The 20,520-nt window shown below is 40.6% G+C and overlaps 1 protein-coding gene across 1 annotated transcript in view; it reads right to left on the reverse strand.

Annotated features, from left to right (window-relative positions):
• LOC139154157 (solute carrier family 12 member 3-like) overlaps positions 1–20,520 on the reverse strand; it is a 46,647-nt gene that overhangs the window by 23,123 nt on the left and 3,004 nt on the right. The window contains exons 2-12 of the mRNA XM_070728590.1: positions 15,839–16,161; positions 13,618–13,728; positions 12,268–12,343; positions 10,075–10,170; positions 8,868–9,007; positions 7,674–7,784; positions 6,374–6,485; positions 5,110–5,240; positions 537–621; positions 285–445; positions 67–174 (exon numbers count right to left, since the gene is read on the reverse strand). Coding sequence (XP_070584691.1) covers positions 67–174; positions 285–445; positions 537–621; positions 5,110–5,240; positions 6,374–6,485; positions 7,674–7,784; positions 8,868–9,007; positions 10,075–10,170; positions 12,268–12,343; positions 13,618–13,728; positions 15,839–16,161 — 1,454 coding nt within the window. The remainder of the gene's footprint in view (positions 1–66; positions 175–284; positions 446–536; positions 622–5,109; positions 5,241–6,373; positions 6,486–7,673; positions 7,785–8,867; positions 9,008–10,074; positions 10,171–12,267; positions 12,344–13,617; positions 13,729–15,838; positions 16,162–20,520) is intronic.

Here is a 20,520-nt window from a genome sequence, read left to right on the forward strand (position 1 = left end):
TGTGCTGCCTTATTCTATTAATTAATTGATACTGTTTCTTGCCCCATAATTCCCGTCCCCATCTACCTGGAAGACCTTGGGGGCTGACACAAGGCAAGCCAAAGCAGAAGAGAGCGTAGCAGCGAAGATTCCCGCGGTGATCAGGGGGCTGAATGCCGACACCATGCTCATTGTCTGGAAAAGAAGGCAAGAGGAACATTATGAAGAGGGAAAAGTCCAAGTCACACATCCCAAATCTCTCTTCTACTCCCAAAGAGCAGGTGGGGCGAGTCCAGTAGCTGTACCTGGTAATCATTGGCAAGCCCATATTCGCAGGTTTGTGTCACACTACATTCGGTGAAGTTCCAGCCATACCCGCAGGCCAGGCCAACACAGTCTCCACCAGTGAAGTTGGAGATCAAAGTGTCATTTAAACTTCCAGAGGCATCACGGATGACGCAAGCTCCTGTAGAAGATGAAGAAAAAAGTCATACAGGATGGGATTCTGGCATGGCTATCAGGAGATTGTGGTCCCTCAAAATGGAATCTTAAGTTACCTATGGTGGCAGCGATGGCCAAATAGCTGATGGTGGTCAGGAAGATAGCCATTAGTGTTCCTTGGGGGATGGCCACTGCTGGGTCCTACAAAAGGAAGATGGTGGTGAACAAAAGTGGATAAGAACCTTGGTGGAAGAAGAAGGAAGAGAGACACATGAAAAAGCATAAGAACATAAGAAGAGCCATGCTGAATCAGGCCAAAGCCCATCGAGTCCAGCATTCTGTGTCACACAGTAGCCCATCAATTGTACATGGGGATCTTGAGCAGAAAAAGAAGGCAAGACCCTCCCTTTCCCTTGACCCCCAACAAATGGAACTCAAGGGAATCCTGCCTGCCTCAACCAACATAGAGGTGGCACAGGGACATCCATTTCAATAACCATTAATACACTTGGCATCCATGAATCTGTCTAATCCTGCCTTGAAGCTATCCAGGCTGACAGCTGTCATGACTTCTTCTGGAAGTGAATTCCATAAACCAATGACCCTCTGGGTGAAGAAATATTTCCCTTCATTTGTCCTCACTTCCTTACTTATGACCCTTAGAGAGTGTCCCTTCGTCCTAGTATTGTGTGATAGAGAAAAGAATTTTTCTCTATCCACCGTTTCTATCCCATGCATGATTTTATACACTTCGATCAAGTCACCTCTTAAACACCGTCTTACAAGGCTTGAAGAGACCAAGGCATTGCAACCTGGTTTCATAAGGGAGGTGCTCCATTTCCTTGATCATTCTTGTTGCCCTTTTTTGCACCTTTTCCAGTTCCATTATATCCTTCTTGAGGTGCAGTGACCAGAACTGTACACAGTACTCCAAATGTGGTCTCACCATCGATTTGTACAGAGGCAATACAACATTGCTGACCTATTTTCAATTCCCTTCCTAATCATGCCAAGCATGGAATTTGATTTTTTTTTACTGCTGCTGCACACTGAGCAGTAAAATTCATTGAGCTGTCCACCAAAACCCAAAGATCCCTTTCTTGGTTTGTCTCAGCAGGGTCCATTCAACTAAAACCATGAACAATATAGTTCTTTGCTTCCCAGAACTGCCTCCACCTAACTATATCTGAGAAGAAGCAAGGCTTCCATCCCTTCCATCTCTTTTTAGCACCACCTTCTTGGCAGCTGGATGAAACCACAAGGAGAGCTTTCTCAGTTCAGCTGAGCTGAAGAACAGTGTTATAAAATACTGTTTATGTGTAGCACCACAGAGAAAATAAAGAGTACAGTCACCATGTGCTTTACTGCTCAAATGTTGTAACTCTGGTGGTATATATAAACAGAATTTCTAACAGATTATGGGTCCAGAGATCCAAGCGTGGTGCAGCAGCATAAACAGCCTAGTCATATTCAACTACAGCAAATGAGTTCAAGATACACCAACAGAAATAAGACTGCAACAGAATAAAGAAAATGGCCAATAACACAGTGGCAATAAATATTTATTTGCAAATCTGACAAACCAGAACGATTAGTTTGGAAATTCAATATAAAGATGCTGCTAATAAGAGAAAGTATATGGTGATTATATTCTCTGTTTGCTCTGTGGTGCTATATTTACACACATTTCTATGGTTTTTCCTCCTACAGCAGCCCCACCAATGACATTTGAGGGAGGAGAAGCCATCATTAGTGATCTGAAAGCCAAATAGCTGCTCCCTTTAGGGGACTATCCCAACACAGCTCAACTGGGAAGAGGGACAATGTGGTTCTTTTGTTCCTAGAATTTCCTCTATAGCTAAGAGAGATGAAATGTTTCACCAGCATTGAATATACTTTTTGGACAAGTGCCAGGGTTCAGAAAATATGCATGACATTGCTGCAACCTACAAAGGAATTGTTGGTTGCAGTAATTGCTGCAATGTTAATGCAACCAGCCACATGTCCTGGAATTGATTGGCACAGCTGTCTTGCTTATTGTCATATGTATATTAAATCCAACAGCGCGCCCTATATGGTACATTGCATAATTAGAAATTGATACGGTTACTATGGTCATTACTCAGCTAGGCATGGCGTCTCTACTTGCTTATTCTTCTTTCCCAGCATGTAAGGCCCTTTCTCCCATTTCCCATTAGCCTCAAAAGTGCCGGTGTGCCCATTCTATGCTTATCTGATCCAAACAAAGTAATTTCACAGGCAATGGGGATTATTTTGCAGGGTGCAAACAATTAAAACAACTGCTATAGTACCCTTCAATAAACAACAGCAGAATATAACCCATAAATATGTTGTTGTTGTTGTTATTATTATTAATAATAATAATAATTATTATTTATTAGATTTGTATGCTGCCCCTCTCCGCAGACTTGGGGCAGTTACTCTGTGTATAAGATGTAAACTTCGTTGTTTTCTGAGCTGGGTTATTTCCTTGTAGACATTTCATTGCCCAACTAAGTAATATCACTGGTACAGCACTGGTTATGTTACCTAGTTGGGTAATGAAATATCTGCAAGTCAACAACTCAAGCTCAGGGAATAACAACAACGCTGCCACCGCAGTTTAACCCTGAGCTACAGATATTCTCTTCGGTAAGAGATTCTTTGACTTAGTTCTGTTCCAAATCTTACTTTGTGGTTTGATTTTATTGCAAAACCAGGACACTTCCTGAAAAGTTGAATTACAGCTTTACAAACCCCATGTAGAAGTATCTTCCAATATTATTGTCTTGTGTGCTTCCCTCATCTGAAGTGGTCCAGATAAATAAAAAGGGCCTTTTTTGTGTTGTCCACCCAATTTGGTAGTTCCTTCCTAGAGGAGGGCCACTTGCTCTTCATCTTCTTAAGATGATCTTGAGGCAAGATTCTTGGAACCTGATCTTGGCCTCAGCCTTGGGAGATCTTTAATCAAGGATCTTGCCCTTGATCTTCTCTTCTGAGCTTCTAACAGATGAAATTGGTCTAAATTGGTGTACTTCACACTTGGCTATTGTGTGAAAGATGTGAGGACTTCATCTCTCTTGCTGGCTATGGAATTCCAGGAGATGAAGTCCACATATTTTTAAGTTATCGAGTTTGAAAAACACTGGTCTAAATTATCTTTTCTGAAGAAAGGGGATAATCTTTTTAAACCTTTACCCTCTAATTGTGAGGAGATTTAAATGGGATTCCTATTGTCTTCTACGGAATGTGGCTTGGCCGGATCTTGCTCACACACGTCTAAAGAGCAACCTGAATGGAAAATTACTCTCTCTTTTATCCAACTATGAGATTATCCTTTGTTAATCAATATCATATAGGTATGCTGGGCCTGCAGTTCCCAGAAGTCTGTTTTAAAGGCACCAGGATGCAGAAGGGTGTGTATATGTGTATGTATGTGTCTGTATTTTAACTCACTGCAGAGGAGCCTGGAAAAAAAAGGGAACATACTAGTACACAGGATATTCCATCTGCTTTCTTTAATAAGTCATGAGCTTTGGTTGAAATTATATTGCTGTAAACCCTCATTCCTCATCCTGCGGGTGTTTGTCTTTGACTCAAGTGTTGACTTTTGGTCTTACATGGCCAAGTCCATGCAATCTTCTTGGCAACAGGTTTTTGGGGGGTTTTGGAAGTGGTCTTAGGGCTGAGAGAAAGGGACTGGCTCAAAGTCACGCATTTGGCTTTGTCCCCAGGCAGGTGTGGAACTAGTTTTCCAGCTAGTTCCTACATCTCAGGTTTGCTTATGAAAAAATTCTGCTGGTAGGAAAAGATAAAGAAAACACCACTGACTTTCCACCTCTTCCCACAGAGAGCAGAAATCTTCAAGATTCCCTTTCCTCCACAGCATCCAAACATCATTGGGTCCACAGCATCCAAACATCATTTGGGGTCCTTCTTAATTGTCCCCATTCAAATCCCCGGGGCAAGGCTGCCAAAGAACCAGCTGTCAACAAATGCAGAACATCGTGGGTGGGAGAAGACAAACTGCCTACCCAGCAGCAGCCATCTTGGGGAGGAGCTCTCCTATCCTACATCTCGACTCGAACCAAGTTCTGTAATATTTCATGTACATAAAAACCACCTTTAGTCCCCCAAAATGCTTTCTGTTTTCTCCTTTTCTGGAAGTGCAAGCAGAATTTCTAGGAGGTTTTTGACTGTTGAAGCCTATATTTCACCCTTTTGCTACAGGTTTGTAGAGATTGTCAGCCGTCCATGTCATGGTTGTCCCAAAGGTGTTTTTTCCTTGAGGCAATTCGACTTTCTTGTTTTTTTTAATTTGAAGACATTTCACTTCCCAACCAAGAAGTTTCTTCAGCTCCATTCTATTCTCCACTATCCTGTCAGAGCTAAAGAAGCTTTTTCCCCCCTTTCTTCAAAAGAAAAAAAATAGGAAAGTCCAGTTGCCTCTTGAAAAATCACCTTTGGGACACCCTTTTTCTTGTTTTTTCCAGACTCTTCCTTTCAGCGAATCTGTTACCATTTTTCCCTCTCTCTACTTTTAAATCCTTTCCTCTGAAAAATGCCCCAGAAATATTTTACTCATAAGGGAATATAAATCTTTAAGGGAAACAGACAAGCAAGAGAAGACGTCCAACTGAGCGTCATCATGCATTGAAGCAAACAGCTATATCTGCCAAGCCAACTTACCTTCAAGTCTCCTGAAATATTTGCCCCGGCCAGAATTCCCGTGGCTGAAGGGAAGAAGATGGAGAACATGCCAAAAAAGCTTCCTGATTCCCCTCGCCATTCAGGGCCGAGGTTCTGCAAGAAGATGTCATCTTGAAGAAGGAAAGGGAAAAAAAATCAAGTGAACACCCTAAAAGTCATTGAATTTTTTTTATTTTAAAGGCATTTGGCTTTTCAAGACTACAGAACTGCATTAGACAATAGCTTGATTCTGCTTTAAGTTGATTTGCTTTAATTAGTAGCAGCTCATTAGGACCTGTCTTTTTGTACTTGATGGCTCAGGGGACGGGAACCTTGAACTTCAGTAGGCACAGCAAATACTTGATATCCAAGCTCTTTCATCCAAAATAATAATAAAGGCTCTAGTCCTCCTCCTCATCTTCTCCTTTTAAGGACCCCATAATCCCTTGCAGGGTGGAATCTGAAGAACTGAATGGAGTTATCGGAGTGTTTACTGCCCAGATGCCATCCTTGTCACCAATGCGGAGTTTTGTTCAGCAGATATATTCTCATTGTGCCCAGAGTGAGAAATATCTGCTTCTACCCAGGATCAAACTCCTGATTGTGAGGTGAGAATTCCTCCTCTAGATCAGTGCACCATATAGACTCTAGTCCTCATGATTCCAAATTTTTTTTAAAAACCCTCTGAATATGAACATAGGAAGCTGCTTTACTGCATCACAATACACAAGTATTGTTAACCATGATTTACTGAACAAACTAGAGTTGCCATATTCACAAACCAAATTATGGCTATATGAATAGTATCTTGTAGCCTGGTGGAACTCTTTTATGTGGTGTAGTGTGTGAACCCCAGGCAGGGGGAAGGCAGCTGATCTGTCTTTGGCCACAGATGACCAGTTTTGTTTTAGGCAAAATTTGTTCTTTGTCTGGGTCCATTGGCAGTCCCATGGACAGAACCTGTGACTTTCCCTAGGCTTATTGGGATATCTACTTCTGAAAATCAGTTTTTCCTGAATATGGCCAGCTGTATTGTGTTATTGAACTGTACAACATGTTCAGAACAACTAGGAAAATATGCTGCAGAGTGTGTAGGAGTATAAATGTTGCATCTGCTACAACTCTTTAAAGCAGCTGTGTTTCAGAAGATACAGTTGTTTTAAAGAGGAGGGCACTATTTGCATTTCTACGTAAACCCTGCAATCTGTATTATATAACTATGATTCTGTCAAGAAAACTAAGAATTGCAGAGTATGAATCTTACTACGATAGCTGAAGTAGCCTTTGGCCATTCTCTCTGATGAGGCAGGGATTAAGGTCCCGATGAAATAGTTGATGAAGGATATCATGATGACAAAGAAGAAGACAACTTGAGCCTGGAAATAGAAGCAACAAGAGAAAAGATGTAAAGGCTTCATTCCCCGATGGATTATCTTCCTAATCCTGGATTTCATGGGAGACCTATTCAATATATATGGATTTTACCTTAATTTGGTTAGTTATTTTAAGTTTCCTGGTTAGATACAAGGTAGTCCTCAACCTACCGTCACAACTCATCCCCAAATTTACATCGCTATGTCAGACATTTGTTCAGTTTTGACCCACTTTCTGACCTTGCCACATTCATATTAAATGAATCTCTGCAGTTGTTAAATTAGCAATGTGGTTGTTAAACAAATCTGGCTTCCCTGTTGACTTTGCTTGTCAGAAGATTGCAAAAGCTGATCACAGGACACCATAACCATCATAAATATGAACATCTGCTATGCATCTGAATTTTGATCACATGACCATAGAAATGCTGCAATGGTCATAAAAACAACCATAAATCCCTTTTTTTCAGTACTGTTGTAACTTTGAACCGAATGGACTGTTGTATGTTGAGGACTTCCTGTATATCCCTTGTGCAATTAAAATCTACACAGTTCTCTGGATAAACAGTGTATCTTTGCTGTAGCTAGAAATAAAATTTATCTTTTTACTCCCCTTCCTAAACTGATTATTTCTATGGAGATCTGACAATCCAAAAATAAATCACCTTTGCATAACTGATTTAATTTATTGTTTTTTCTCTCCCTCCTTCCCTCCCTCAAGGGTTTTTGCCTAATAGTCCATATCAGCTCGTCTCCTTTTTAAGATTTCAACACTGCCAATTATTTTTTTACCAGCCTTTTCTCCTGTGCTGTTAATAACTTCAGCCAGTTGCTGCTACCATATAATGATAGGATAGCGACCGTATAAGATGTATTCCATATCGTGAACAGCTTTGCCAGATAATAATCTATAGCTTCAGTGTTTAATGTTCAGAAACGAGTCTGGCTGGTTTTCCTCCTCATAATCTTTTGGTAAACCTTCCCAAAGTTGCCCACACATTGGATTCAGTCCTCCAGATATCTGAAGGTTTCTCCTTCTGAAATTGTCAGATGACACATAGATCCAACCGTGGAGACACCCACAACCCACATGCCTTGACTTTCCTCAATCATCTTCTCTAACCGCTAAGATCTACTCTCTCTCCTTTGTGCTGGCTACCCATCCCACTGTCAACAGGTCTGTGTCATTACTTTTGCTTCCCATTCCATGCCAGCCAAAGCGATTCCAAGGAGGACGGTGACGGTGATCACGCCCACAATGCGGATATCGTTCACTGGATCTGTCATCACGGCATCAAACTCCTGGGGAAAGATGGAGATGGTGAACACTTCCTTCCTCCTCTAAACATCCTTCCAAATGCAATCTCATTGTTGCTACCATCCAGGGGTGAAATTCAGCAGGTTCTGCCAGGTTCTGGATAACCAGTAGCAAAATTTTGAGTAGTCTAGAGCAGTGTTTCCCAACCTTGGCAACTTGGAGATATCTGGACTTCAACTCCCAGAATTCCCCAGCCAGCAAATGCTGGCTGGGGAATTCTGGGAGTTGAAGTCCAGATATCTCCAAGTTGCCAAGGTTGGGAAACACTGGTCTAGAAAACTGGCAAATACCACCTCTGGTTGGTCCCAGGGTGGGGTGAATGGAGATTTTGCACCATCCTTCCCCTCCACAACCACCAAGCTACAGAACTGGTATTTGAATTTTAATTTCATCCCATCTTCAGATGGTTAAATTGACTGTTAGATAGCCCAAAATGCAGTCTTTTCTTAAATGGTGGGGAGCAACACTGGGGGAAGGACAGAAGGAAGGGAGGGAGGGAGAGAAGGAGGGAGAGGGAAGGAAGGGAAAAAAGAAAGAGAAGGAGAGAATGAAGGGAAGGAAGAACTGAAGGAAGGAAGGAAAGTAAGAGAAAGGTGGAGGAGACATAGAGATAGAGGCCGAGAGAGGTAGAGGTTGAGGGAGGGAAGGAGGGAGGGAGGAAATGAAGGAAGGGAAACAAAGAAGAGGGAGGAAGGCAGGAAAGGGGGAGTGAAAGGGAGAGGAAGAGGGAAGGGAAGGAAAAAGGGGAAAGCACATCTACTTTAGATACCATAGAAGTATGAGATCTGGAAATTGAAAGATAAAAATGGCTTCATCAGGAGCTCCAAGGGATCGCCCTATAATTTGCACAGCTAGCATGCTATTCAGCAAACAGCAAGAACAGTATTTATTAATCTTGCCAGTGTTAAGATATGTAGACCTCAACTTCCAGAATTCCCTAGCCAGCATGCAGCATGCTTCCCATGATGGCTGAGAAATTCTGGGAGTTGAAGTCTACACATCTAGGTTAGAAAATCCCGAGCTACGAGAACAGAGGAAAGACAAGTGTTGGTTTTTTTCACACGTACCACCAGCAGGTCCTTCACTGTTTCGGAGAAACCCACTACATGCATAGCCACAGCCACAGCATTGGCAAAGGAGAAGAGAAGACCAATGGATCCGCCAAGTTCTGGTCCCAAACTGCGAGAGATCAGGAAGTAGGTTCCCCCTAAACCCAAGAGAAGCAAAATGAAGTCAGTTTTATTTTCCCTATCACCAGATAGGGAACATCTACTCTAGTGAAAAGAAGGAACAGGGGTGATATTATAGCAGTGTTCCGGTATCTAAGGAACTTCCACAAATAAGAGGGAGTCAACCTATTCTTCAAAGCATCTGAAGGCAAGAAAAACCCCCACAGATATTAATTAAGGAGAAAAACCACCTAGAACAAAGGAGAAATTTCCTGACAGTGAGAATAATCCGTGGAACATCTTGCGTCCAGAAATTGTGAGTGTTCCATCACTGGAGGTTTTTAAGAAGAGTTTGAACATCCCCTTGTCTGGAATTGCGTAGGGTCTCCTGTCTGAGCAGGAGATTGGACTCCAAGACCTCCAAAATCCCTTCCAAGTATGTTATTCTGTTATTTATTGTGGGAAGTCGCTAGATTTTACACTTCTGGACTTCAGCTTCCAGAATTCCTCAGCCAGCGGGTTAGGGAATTCAGGGAACTGAAGTCCATAAGTCTTAAAGTTGCCATGTTTGGAGACTTCCGGTCTAGTTCAATTGCTCACACAATATGTTCTGAATTCTGTTTGATTGGAGGATGGGCAACTATGGCAATTTTAAGACTTGGGAATTCTGGGAGTTGAAGTCCACAGGTCCTAAACTTACCTTAAATTTTCCACACCTGCATTAGACTTATGCCAGCTATGCTGAAATGGAAAGTTTAAGTACCTTTGAATAGGGTCTCATTATGTTAAAAAAAATAAAACTATGTTTTAAAAAACACTGTCTGGGTGATCCTTTTTTTACCAGCTCCCCTGAACTCTGTTCAGGGCCCCTTGAACTGGCTTCTTGGACTCTGATCAGGGCTGTACTTTGACTTTTTTTCTCTTTTTATGCCTCCTGACCTGAAACTCTGATTACTTGGTACACTTTTTGTAGGATGGCTTTACCTGAACTGCAAAACCCTGAATGGCCATAAAGGGGCAGCAAAGAGTCATAGAGTAGGCTAGGGCGCTAGACCAGTAGCTGAGCCAGAAAAGAGTTTGTAAGATTGTAAAAAAGATGGTTTACCTGCTTTGACTTTGCCATTGGTGGAAATTGCAGAGATGGAAAGACCAGTAATACTGGTCACCACAGAGGACATGAGAATGATCAACCAGGTTAAACCTGAAAGAACAAGGAACATAGTTTGGTATTTTGGAAGCATGTATCGATTTCCCTGCTTAGGAATCAATTCAAGTTGAAAAAGTGACATTACAACCAGTTCTCACATTTATGACAGTTGCAAAATTCCCGTGGTCACAAGATTGCCATTTGTGGGTTTCATAATTCTAGCATGCAATGTCAGTAGCACAACTGCAATCACATGATGTCTGCTTAACAACCTGCCTGACTCGTTTAATAACTGGAGGATATGAGGTCATAAGTTCATCAATCTCCCTTAATCAGCGACGGATTGTTCCCGGTTTGGACCGATAGCGCCATCTGCAGACGTTCTGTGTTAGCAAAAACTTCAGAAGAGAAGGATTTAGGGGTAGTGATTTCTGACAGTCTCAAAATGGGTGAGCAGTGTGGTCGGGCAGTAGGAAAAGCAAGTAGGATGCTTGGCTGCATAGCTAGAGGTATAACAAGCAGGAAGAGGGAGATTGTGATCCCCTTATATAGAGCGCTGGTGAGACCACATTTGGAATACTGTGTTCAGTTCTGGAGACCTCACCTACAAAAAGATATTGACAAAACTGAACGGGTCCAAAGACGGGCTACAAGAATGGTGGAAGGTCTTAAGCATAAAACGTATCAGGAAACACTTAAAGAACTCAATCTGTATAGTCTGGAGGACAGAAGGAAAAGGGGGGACATGATCGAAACATTTAAATATGTTAAAGGGTTAAATAAGGTTCAGGAGGGAAGTGTTTTTAATAGGAAAGTGAACACAAGAACAAGGGGACACAATCTGAAGTTAGTTGGGGGAAAGATCAGAAGCAATGTGAGAAAATATTATTTCACTGAAAGAGTAGTAGATCCTTGGAACAAACTTCCAGCAGACATGGTTGGTAAATCCACAGTAACTGAATTTAAACATGCCTAGGATAAACATATATCCATTGTAAGATAAAATACAGGAAATAGTATAAGGGCAGACTAGATGGACCATGAGGTCTTTTTCTGCTGTCAGTCTTCTATGTTTCTATGTTTCTAAGGCTCCGCCTATCTGTAAGGGACAGAAGGCTCCGCCTATCTGCAGAAGCATCATGCGCACGCATGAGCACACATGCAAACTAATGGCAAAATATTTTACAACCCACCACTGCCCTTAATAACTATGTTGCTTAGCAACAGAATTGCAGGCCCCAAGCAAGGGCTATCTGTACCAGATTAAGATTTAGGAGCCTTCTGTCCAATCTTGTAATTATTAAACTGCAATCATTCAGCTAAGGTTATCTACGCAGATTATATTATCACTGCCTCACTTTCTCCTAATTTGAATGCAGGTTGATTAGTATTTTTAAACAATTTATCCTGTTCTAAAGAGGAATTGTCATTTTCTGTGGACAAAATCCATCTGAAGGTTCAAAAACATCATGCAACATTAAAATATATATTTTTTCTTCTCCTTGCATATAAAAGTAACTCTCGACTTATGAAAACAATGGAGCCCAAAACTATTGTTGTTAAATGAGACCGTTATTAAGTGAGTTTTGTCCCATTTTACAACCTTTCTTGCCACAGTTGTTAAGTGAATGGCTGTAGCTGTTATGAGTCAGTTACCAAGTGCTGGAATTTTGATCACCCGAGCCTAAGGATATTGCGAAGGTTGTAAGTGTGAAAAATTGAACGGTCACTAAACAAATGGTTGTAAGTCAAGAAGTATCTATACATGACATAAAAATAGTTACAAACTCATATCAAGATTGACTACATATGATTTAAAAAACTGTTTTTTTTTAGTGGAGAGAAGGTGAAATCAAGAAAACAGTCCCTACTAAAGGTGCTTTTTCATGAAGTAATTGGACTTCCTTGTTTTTCATTTGAAGACATTCCGCTTCTCATCCAAAAGCTTCTTCAGCTCTGACTGAATGGTAGGGAACACTTAATATTCAGAACTGAAGAAGCTTCTTGGATGAGAAGCAAAAAGTCTTCAAAAGAAAAAAAGCAAGAATGTCTGGTTGCCTCTTTAAAAAGCAGCTGTGGGATAACCATGACCTGGATGATGGAGGTTCTCCATAGAAATAAGTCCCTCATTAATTCCACAAAGTTTCTTACCTATGCCAGCCTGGGCCGTTATCCAAGGTAAACGGAGATAAAGGATCACACCCCAAATATTCAGCATACATCGGATCTTCAGAGGTAAAATAGACATGTATGAAAATCTGGGAGGGTTCACATTATTAGTCTCATTATTTTATTATTAGTTGCTTTTTTATCCTGACTTTATTAGTTTTATTAATCACTCAAGACGATGAAGATACACCTAATTCTTAAGATTTTTATTAATATTGATTGTTTCTTCATTGCTTATTTGACCCCAATGACAATCATTAAGTGTTGGACCTCATGATTCTTGACAAATCTATCTTTTCTTTTATGTACACTGAGAGCCTATGCACCAAGACAAATTCCTTCTGTGTCCAATCACACTTGGCCAATAAGATAATTCTATTCTACTTTATTCTATTCTAATGCGCCTTCTCCCTCTTATCTTCCACACAACAACAACCTTGTGAGGTGGGTTGGGTTGACAAAAGAGAATGGTTGGCCCAAAGTCACCCAGCCAACTTTCATTCCTAAGGCAGGACTAGAAATCACGGTCTCCTGGTTTCTAGTCCTGTTGTAATCAGTAGACTAAACTGACTCTCATTTGCACATACATTTACTTAAAATTGTTAAGAAGCCACTAAATTAAGGATCCACCTCAATTGGTGGCAGCGCCAATTATGGCAGTCCCAGTTATGGTTCCTACTTGCAGGACAGTTGGGATCCCACCCCTCCTGGATCAAATAAATTCACACATTGCACTGTGAACTTTGCCCACGTCACACCAACACTTGGCAGTCTGCATTGGTTGTCGATCAGTTTCTGGTCACAATTTAAAGTGTTGGTTATGACCTATAAAGCCCTTCATGGCACCAGACCAGATTACCTCAGGGACCGCCTTCTGCTGCACGAATCTCAGAGACCAGTTAGGTCCCACAGAGTGGGTCTTCTCCGGGTCCCGTCAATTAAACAATGTCCCTTGGTGGGGCCCAGGGGAAGAGCCTTCTCTGTGGCGGTGGCGGCCCTCTGGAACCAACTCCCCCCTGAGATTAGAATTGCCCCCACCCTCCTTGCCTTTCGTAAGTTGCTTAAAACCCACCTCTGCCACCAGGCATGGGGGAATTGAGATACGCTTTCCCCCTAGGCCTTTACAATTTTATGCATGGTATGTCTGTATGTATGACTGGTTTTTATAATAATGGGTTTTTAACTGTTTTTAGTATTGGATTATTGTTATATGCTGTTTTATTACTGCTGTTATCCGCCCCGAGACTGCGGAGAGGGGCGGCATACAAATCCAATTAATAATAATAATAATAACAACAACAACAACAACAACAACAACAACAACAACTTTACCATGACTCCTGTCACCCAGCCAAATCGAATGGGCTCTACTTCCGGCTCGGTGTCTTCCACGTCCTTTTCCTCCCCATCCTTAGAACCAGATTCTATAGTGTTTTCGATATTCTATTTACACAAAAAGAAATAAGAGAAAAAGAAAAGTAATTAGAACCAATGTGAAGCTCCTACTGTTCTACGTCTTCACATTTTTATGCGCTGGATTTTTGGCTCCATTTCTTTCCCCAAAATATGACTTTGTGGAAAAAGACTGGTGTTCTTTTTGTGATCCCGGAAATTAAACACATTGTGTTTAATCTTTATTTTAATCATGCAGAACAAAAAAAAAAAGGGTTCCTCTACGGCAGTAATTTTCAACCTTTTTTGAGCCGCGGTACATTTTTTACATTTACAAAACCCTGGGGCACATTGAGCGGGGGGAGGGAAAAGTTTGGACAAAAAAATTATCTCTCTCTCTTCTTCCCTTTCGCTCTATTTCTCTCTCCCACCCTCTTTCTCTCCCTTCCTTCTTTCTCTCTCCATCCTTTCTTTCTCTTCCTTCCTTCCTCTCTTTTTTGCTCTCTTTCTCCCTCCCTCCCTCCCTCCATGTCTTTCTCTCTCTCTCTCTCTCTCTCCTTCCCTCCCTCTCTTTCTCTCTCTCTATTGCTTTCTTTCTCTCTCTTTCTCTCTTTCTTGCTTTCTTTCTCTTGTTCTCTTTCTCTCTCTCTTGCTTTCTCTCTCTCTCTTGTTCTCTTTCTCTCTCTCTTTCTCTCTCTTACTTTCTTTCTCTCTTGCTTTCTTTCTCTCTCTGAGCTTCGCGGCACACCTGACCATGTCTCATGGTACACTAGTGTGCCGCGGCACACTGGTTGAAAAACACTGCTCTACGGTATATAAAAGAAGGACTAAGGAGACATGATAGCAGGGTTCTGATATCTCAGAGTTTGCAACAAAGAAGAGAGAGTCAAGCTATTCTCCAAAGCATCTGAGAGAAGGACAAGAAGCAATGGGTGGAAACTAATCAAGGAGAGAAGCAACTTAGAACTAAGGAGAAATTTCCTGACAGTTAGAACAATTAATTAGTGGAAGAGCTTGCCTCCAGAAGGTGTAAACGCTCCAGTACTGATAGTTTTAAAGAAGAGATTGGATAACCATTTGTCTGAAATACTAGAGGTTCATGCCTAAGCAGGGGATGGACTAGAAGACCTCCAAGGTCTCTTCCAACTGTTTCTGTCCTGTCCTGTTCTATTCTATTCTGTTCTATTCTATTGAGATGGGTTTGCCTAGCTGTGACTTAGATTTTTAAAAATCAGTCTAGCCTGCATGGTTTATAAGCCATGGAGAATATGATTTAGCATGTAGGGAAAAGCTAGCAAATTTTTATATTGCATTCCACAATTTAGTGCGCTGCATAAAAATAATCCAGTTCACACATGATCAGGGGCCAAACTTGGTTATTTGAAAGCCATAATTATTTGCTTTACACTTTGCACAATGTCAGGGTAATTCTAAAGACAATTTATTAAAGAAATCCCATCTCATAACAATTTAAGCTCTAAAGCATGATTTATAAACCATGATGCTAGGATTCAGGCAGCTTGCTAAGTGTAAATCAACAAATCACATTAAGGTTAAAGTCAATGGATGAACCAGTCTGAAATAATAACAGAGTTGAAACAGACTTTGGAGATCTCTAGTCTAATGCTCTGTTCAAAGAGGAGCCCCTTCCAAACAAGGATTTGTCCAATCTATTCTTAATTTGGCCATTTCCTTAATAATTTGACAATTTTAAGCCAGTTGTAACTTAACATTTCATGTGAACCCAGTCAACTGTGGTTTATTAAACCACAACTCAAGAGATCACAGTTTACAGATCACAGAAAAGGAGAAAAGTCCTTTTCGACCATGCAGAAATGGAACAGATAACCATGGAATTGAACGACAAAAAAGATTCAGACTATTATTCTACCTGAACAATGTGGTATAAATGGATGCAGAAAAGGAAAGAACACTCACAATGAAGATTGGCTTTTTATACAATGTGTACAGGTATATAAATGTATAGTATATAGATAAGAATGTTAAAATACGGACGTAGACCAACTTGAAATTATTTAATTTATATGTGTGTAAATGTATGTTCATATGTTGTGTTTGTCCTGTTTTTAATATATATATTTAATTTTAAAAGGTGCCCATGTTGTCATGGAGAAGAAAAAACCAATTTCTTCTCCCTAACCATTATGGGGTAGGAGGACCCTCTTACCGGTTCTGCATTTCTCAGCATATCCAACGAGGGTCGGATCTTCCGACGTCCAGGGGGTGCGGAGAGCGCATAAAACTCATAGCGTGGACAGGCATCAATCGAAGTCTCATAATCAGGGGGAGCTGAAAGAGATCCATTTTCTTCTGTTTGCACAGAAGGGAGGTCCTGTTTAGATGTATGGTTGGCTTGCTCCGGGCAGGGACCATTTTGTAATTTTCGAACTTTGAAACGTCCAAAAGAAAGGACAGTCTTATAGGATGAGGACTCTTCTTCCATTGTCTTAGAATTATTCCCACCTGCTAGGAAAAGAAAGAACTATTTTTTTTTTCTGCAAAGCTGCCTCCTTTGATTTTATCCCCAACTTAACAAGACAGGAGTTAGGTAGACATTCACGATTCGAACCATCCTGGTCCAGCTCATTCAAGGCAGTATTTTAACTAATACACCATCTTTTTTTCATTGAGCTAAGGCTGCAAGTTAAGTTTAGTCCTGGTTGAATAGTTCCCGGGCCCAGAAATGTATTCACATGATAACCCTTCATCCCCCAATTTTAAACCACACAAGAGGGCCCTGATCAAGATAGAACATTTATCTTCATCGAGGTCCTCATGCACACATAATGTGTTTCTGAACAAGGCAAAAGACTCCTGGTAGTAACTATGCAGGCACTTCTTATTATAAGTCACCTACCCAATAACTGAACTTCTCTGGCAAATTAACCATGTGATTTAAACTATTGCAAAGAAATAGAATTTAAAATTAGAATTAAAAGAATTTATTCCATAACATAAGAAAGATTAAAAACATATAAAAACCAACACTCTTGTGAGTTAGAATTTGATACCTTGGGTAAAGAGATGTATTAAAATAAGAACAAACCCAGAGAATATTTACAAGTATATTTGTCTGTTAGTCCTGGAAAAGGAAAAATTATATATGGCTCATATTGTTTCTGCGTATCTGTTCCTGAAAAGCAGAAAGGTGTGTTTTCAGATCAAAAGCTGAAGAGTTCCATTCCAAACCCCCCTGTTCAAAGTGACACCAAAATGATTTAAGTTTTCAAGATTGTTTAACTGAATTTAAACATGCCTCGGATAAACATATATCCATCCTAAGATAAAATACAAAAAAATAGTATAAGGGCAGACTAGATGGATCATGAGGTCTTTTTCTGCTGTCAGTCTTCTGTGTTTCTATGTTTTTCGAGTCTAGATGTACTCTATTCATCACAAAGCTTTCTCTATTTTTATCTTTATTTTTACAGCTGAAAACTAAGATATCACAACTACTGCCTCTAAACTCAAGTCTGAACCTCTTGTTTCCATAAAGCCTTGAAATACATAATCATATTTTCTAATCCATTAAATAAAGGCAATGAGCCATAATCATTCAAGCTTTATCTAGGTCAGGGGTCTTTAACCTTGGCAACTTTAAGCCTTGAGGACTTCAATTTCCAGAATTCTTGAAGTCCCCAGGCTTAAAGTTACCAAGGTTGGAGACCCTCCATCTAGGTCATTGACCTGCATAATAATACAGTTATAGGATGGCAATTTATCACCCTCTCTACACAAACAGCCTAGCCAATGTGCAATGGAAAATGAGCTAAATTTTTAGATTATTGCCACAGCTATAAAACAACATCACAAATATAAATCGTTAAGACAACAGTGAAGTATAATATAGTTTAAAATAATATGATATAATGTTAATATAAACAAAAAAACAACAGAAAAAATAGCAAAATATTAAAAATATATTAGCCAAAGAATATACAGACATTGTATCGCTAAAATTTCCCATTAAAAATATAATTGCTATTGATATTAAAACTATATAAGCTATGACAAAACAGCAGTAAGCACTTTATAAAAAACAATAGCTGTAAAAATGGTCATGTTAAACAATTAGAAACAAAATCAATTTCACAAGTCATTACAGAATTAAAAGCCTGGTCTTGCTAAGGACATAATCAAAGTACCGTGTTTTTCAATTTAGCACATCTGGCTATCAAATTTCCATCTTGTAAACTTTTCTCGAAGAAAGAAAGAAGTGCACTATCTAAATCGAACTAATTCATTTATCTCTCAGGTAAGGACTACATTCCCTATAAGACCACATATAAATATATCAAATAAGAGGTAAGTCACATTGAAATCAATGGATTTGATTTAAGTCTGTTCCCGTTATGTTACAGGATTAGTGCATAGGAAATATACCTCATCAGAAAAAGATGAAATTAATCCATCCAGGTTAACTAAAGAACAACTAAGAATTAACAAGTTTTTTAAGGTTGCCCCTTATCTAGGCTTCAAGAGTAGTACAATTGTTGTCTTATTTAAGAATCAAAGCTCCCATTTATGGGGGCAATAAATTTTCCTAATAATTAAATATATTTATATATTAAATATAAAATTAATTACATGTATTTATTTAATATATTAAATATATTAGAGAGAGAGAGAGAATGAATCAATCTATTTTCTTACATTTTGTAACTTTCTAAGAACTGCCCTGAAAATAGATGCTTGGACAGTTTACGGTTTGTTTCCCTCCAGAGACAAAATTTGGTCTTCACTCTTCAAAGTCAAAATGGAAAGAACCACTACAGCCTAGAATTGATGCTGCACTGAATTGTTTAAAACTGATGATCAAGAGGAATAAAGACAGAAAGCATGAGATAGCAGGGAACAGGTAAAGAACAGCCCGACCACAGAGACCCATGAGCTAGAAATGAGAGCAGAAAGAAGATCCAGAAGCCAGAAGATGAGATGGAGGCTCAGGTCCTTGGCTTCATCTCCTGCTTTTCTGTACCTGTTCCTTCAGTGTCTCCAGGGCCAGCCCTTGATATCCTATCTCTCACCAGCAACAGGTTGACCTGCTAACTCTCTCGACTTATAAAGGCTCCTGATAAAGGCAGGTCCAGCTCTTCTAAACTGGACCCAACAGCTCCTGGCTGCCTTGATCCCTCCTATCCATCATCCACACCTCCACCCCCCCTCTCCAAACAGATAAACTTTCCAAATGCAAGAAGGAAAGGAGGGGGGGGGAGTTAGGGGTAGAATTGAAAGAACATCCTCCCCCTTTCTTGCACATAACATAAGAAGTTAAGGGCCTTGTTTGCTCGCCTTATCTCCTGCCCCTGCAGCGTTCTTTCCACTAGCCCATTTGTACAAGGCAATGGAAACTTAGAAAGACAATGGAAGATTGGAAGAAGGCTGGAGCCTCGGGGATCTGTCTGGCTGGGTGTGTGGCTGGCCCTTGGGCAGGGAGTGGGCACCAGGGCAAAACCCAGCAGGATATCAGAATGCAGAGTTCAGGCTGAGTTTTGCAGGCAGGCTTAACAGAATGACAAAGTTAGAAGGGACCCTGGAGGTCTTCTAGTCCAGTGATTTTCAACCTTTTTTGAGCCGCGGCACATTTTTTACATTTACGAAATCCTGGGGCACATTGAGCGGGGGGGAGGGTGGGGGCTAAAAAAAAGTTTGGACAAAAAAATTATCTCTCTCTCTTCCTCCCTTTGGCTCTATTTCTCTCTCCCTCCCTCTTTCTCTCCCTTCCTTCTTTCTCTCTCCATCCCCCTTTCTTTCTCTTCCTTCCTCTCTTTTTTGTTTTCTTTCTCTCTCCCTCCCTGCCTCCCTCTATGTCTTTCTCTCTCTCTCCTTCCCTCCCTCTCTTTCTCCCTCTCTCTTGCTTTCTTTCTCTCTCTTTCTCTCTCTCTTGCTTTCTTTCTCTTCTTCTCTTTCTCTCTCTCGCTCTTTCTCTCTCTTTCTCTCTCTCTCTCTTGCTTTCTTTCTCTCTCTGATGTTCGCGGCACACCTGACCCTGTCTCACGGCACACTAGTGTGCCACGGCACACTGGTTGAAAAACACTGTTCTAGTCCAACCCACTACTCAAGCAAGAAACCCTTGTATTTCTGACAAATGCAACGGCTTAGTTCAGCTTAGTTCAGACAATGGCTGTCCAGTCTCTTTTTTAAAAGCCTCCAGATGAAGCACCCACAGTTTCTGGAGGCAAGCTGTTCCACTGATTAATTGTCCTCATTGCTAGGAAGTTTCTCCTTAATTCCAGCTTTTTCTCTTGATTAGTTTCCAACCTTTTTTTCTTGCCTTGCGTACTGGTGCTTTGAAAAATCAATTGACCCTTTCCTCTTTTGTGGCAGCCTCTACTGGAATATTGCTGTCATGCCCCCATCCCCACCCCCAGTCCTTCTTTTCTCTAGACTAGCCAAACCTAAATCCTGCAATCATTCTTCATATGTTTTAGTCTCCATGCCTTTAATTGTCTTAGTTGCTCTTCCTTGCACTTTTTCCAAAGTCTCAACATCTCATGAACTTTGGGCATAGGATATGATGGATGGTGTATTTTGGAGCAAGCACTACTCAAGCAGGAGACCCTTGCATTTCAGACAAATGGTTGTCTAATCTCTTCTTAAAAGCTTCCAATGAAGGAGCACCTACAACTTCTGGAGCAAGCTGATCCAATGGTTAATAGTTCTCACTATCAGGAAATTTCTCCTTGGTTCCAGATTTCTCCTCTTCTCAATTAGTTTCCAGCCTTTCTTTTCCTTCTGGTGCTTTGGAAAATAGGCTGACACCCTCTTATTTGTTGCAGTCCCTCAAATATTGGAACACTGTTATTATGTCACCCCTAGTTC

Source organism: Erythrolamprus reginae, chromosome Z (genome assembly GCF_031021105.1).
Source record: "Erythrolamprus reginae isolate rEryReg1 chromosome Z, rEryReg1.hap1, whole genome shotgun sequence".
In the NCBI taxonomy this organism is placed as follows: domain Eukaryota; kingdom Metazoa; phylum Chordata; class Lepidosauria; order Squamata; family Dipsadidae; genus Erythrolamprus; species Erythrolamprus reginae.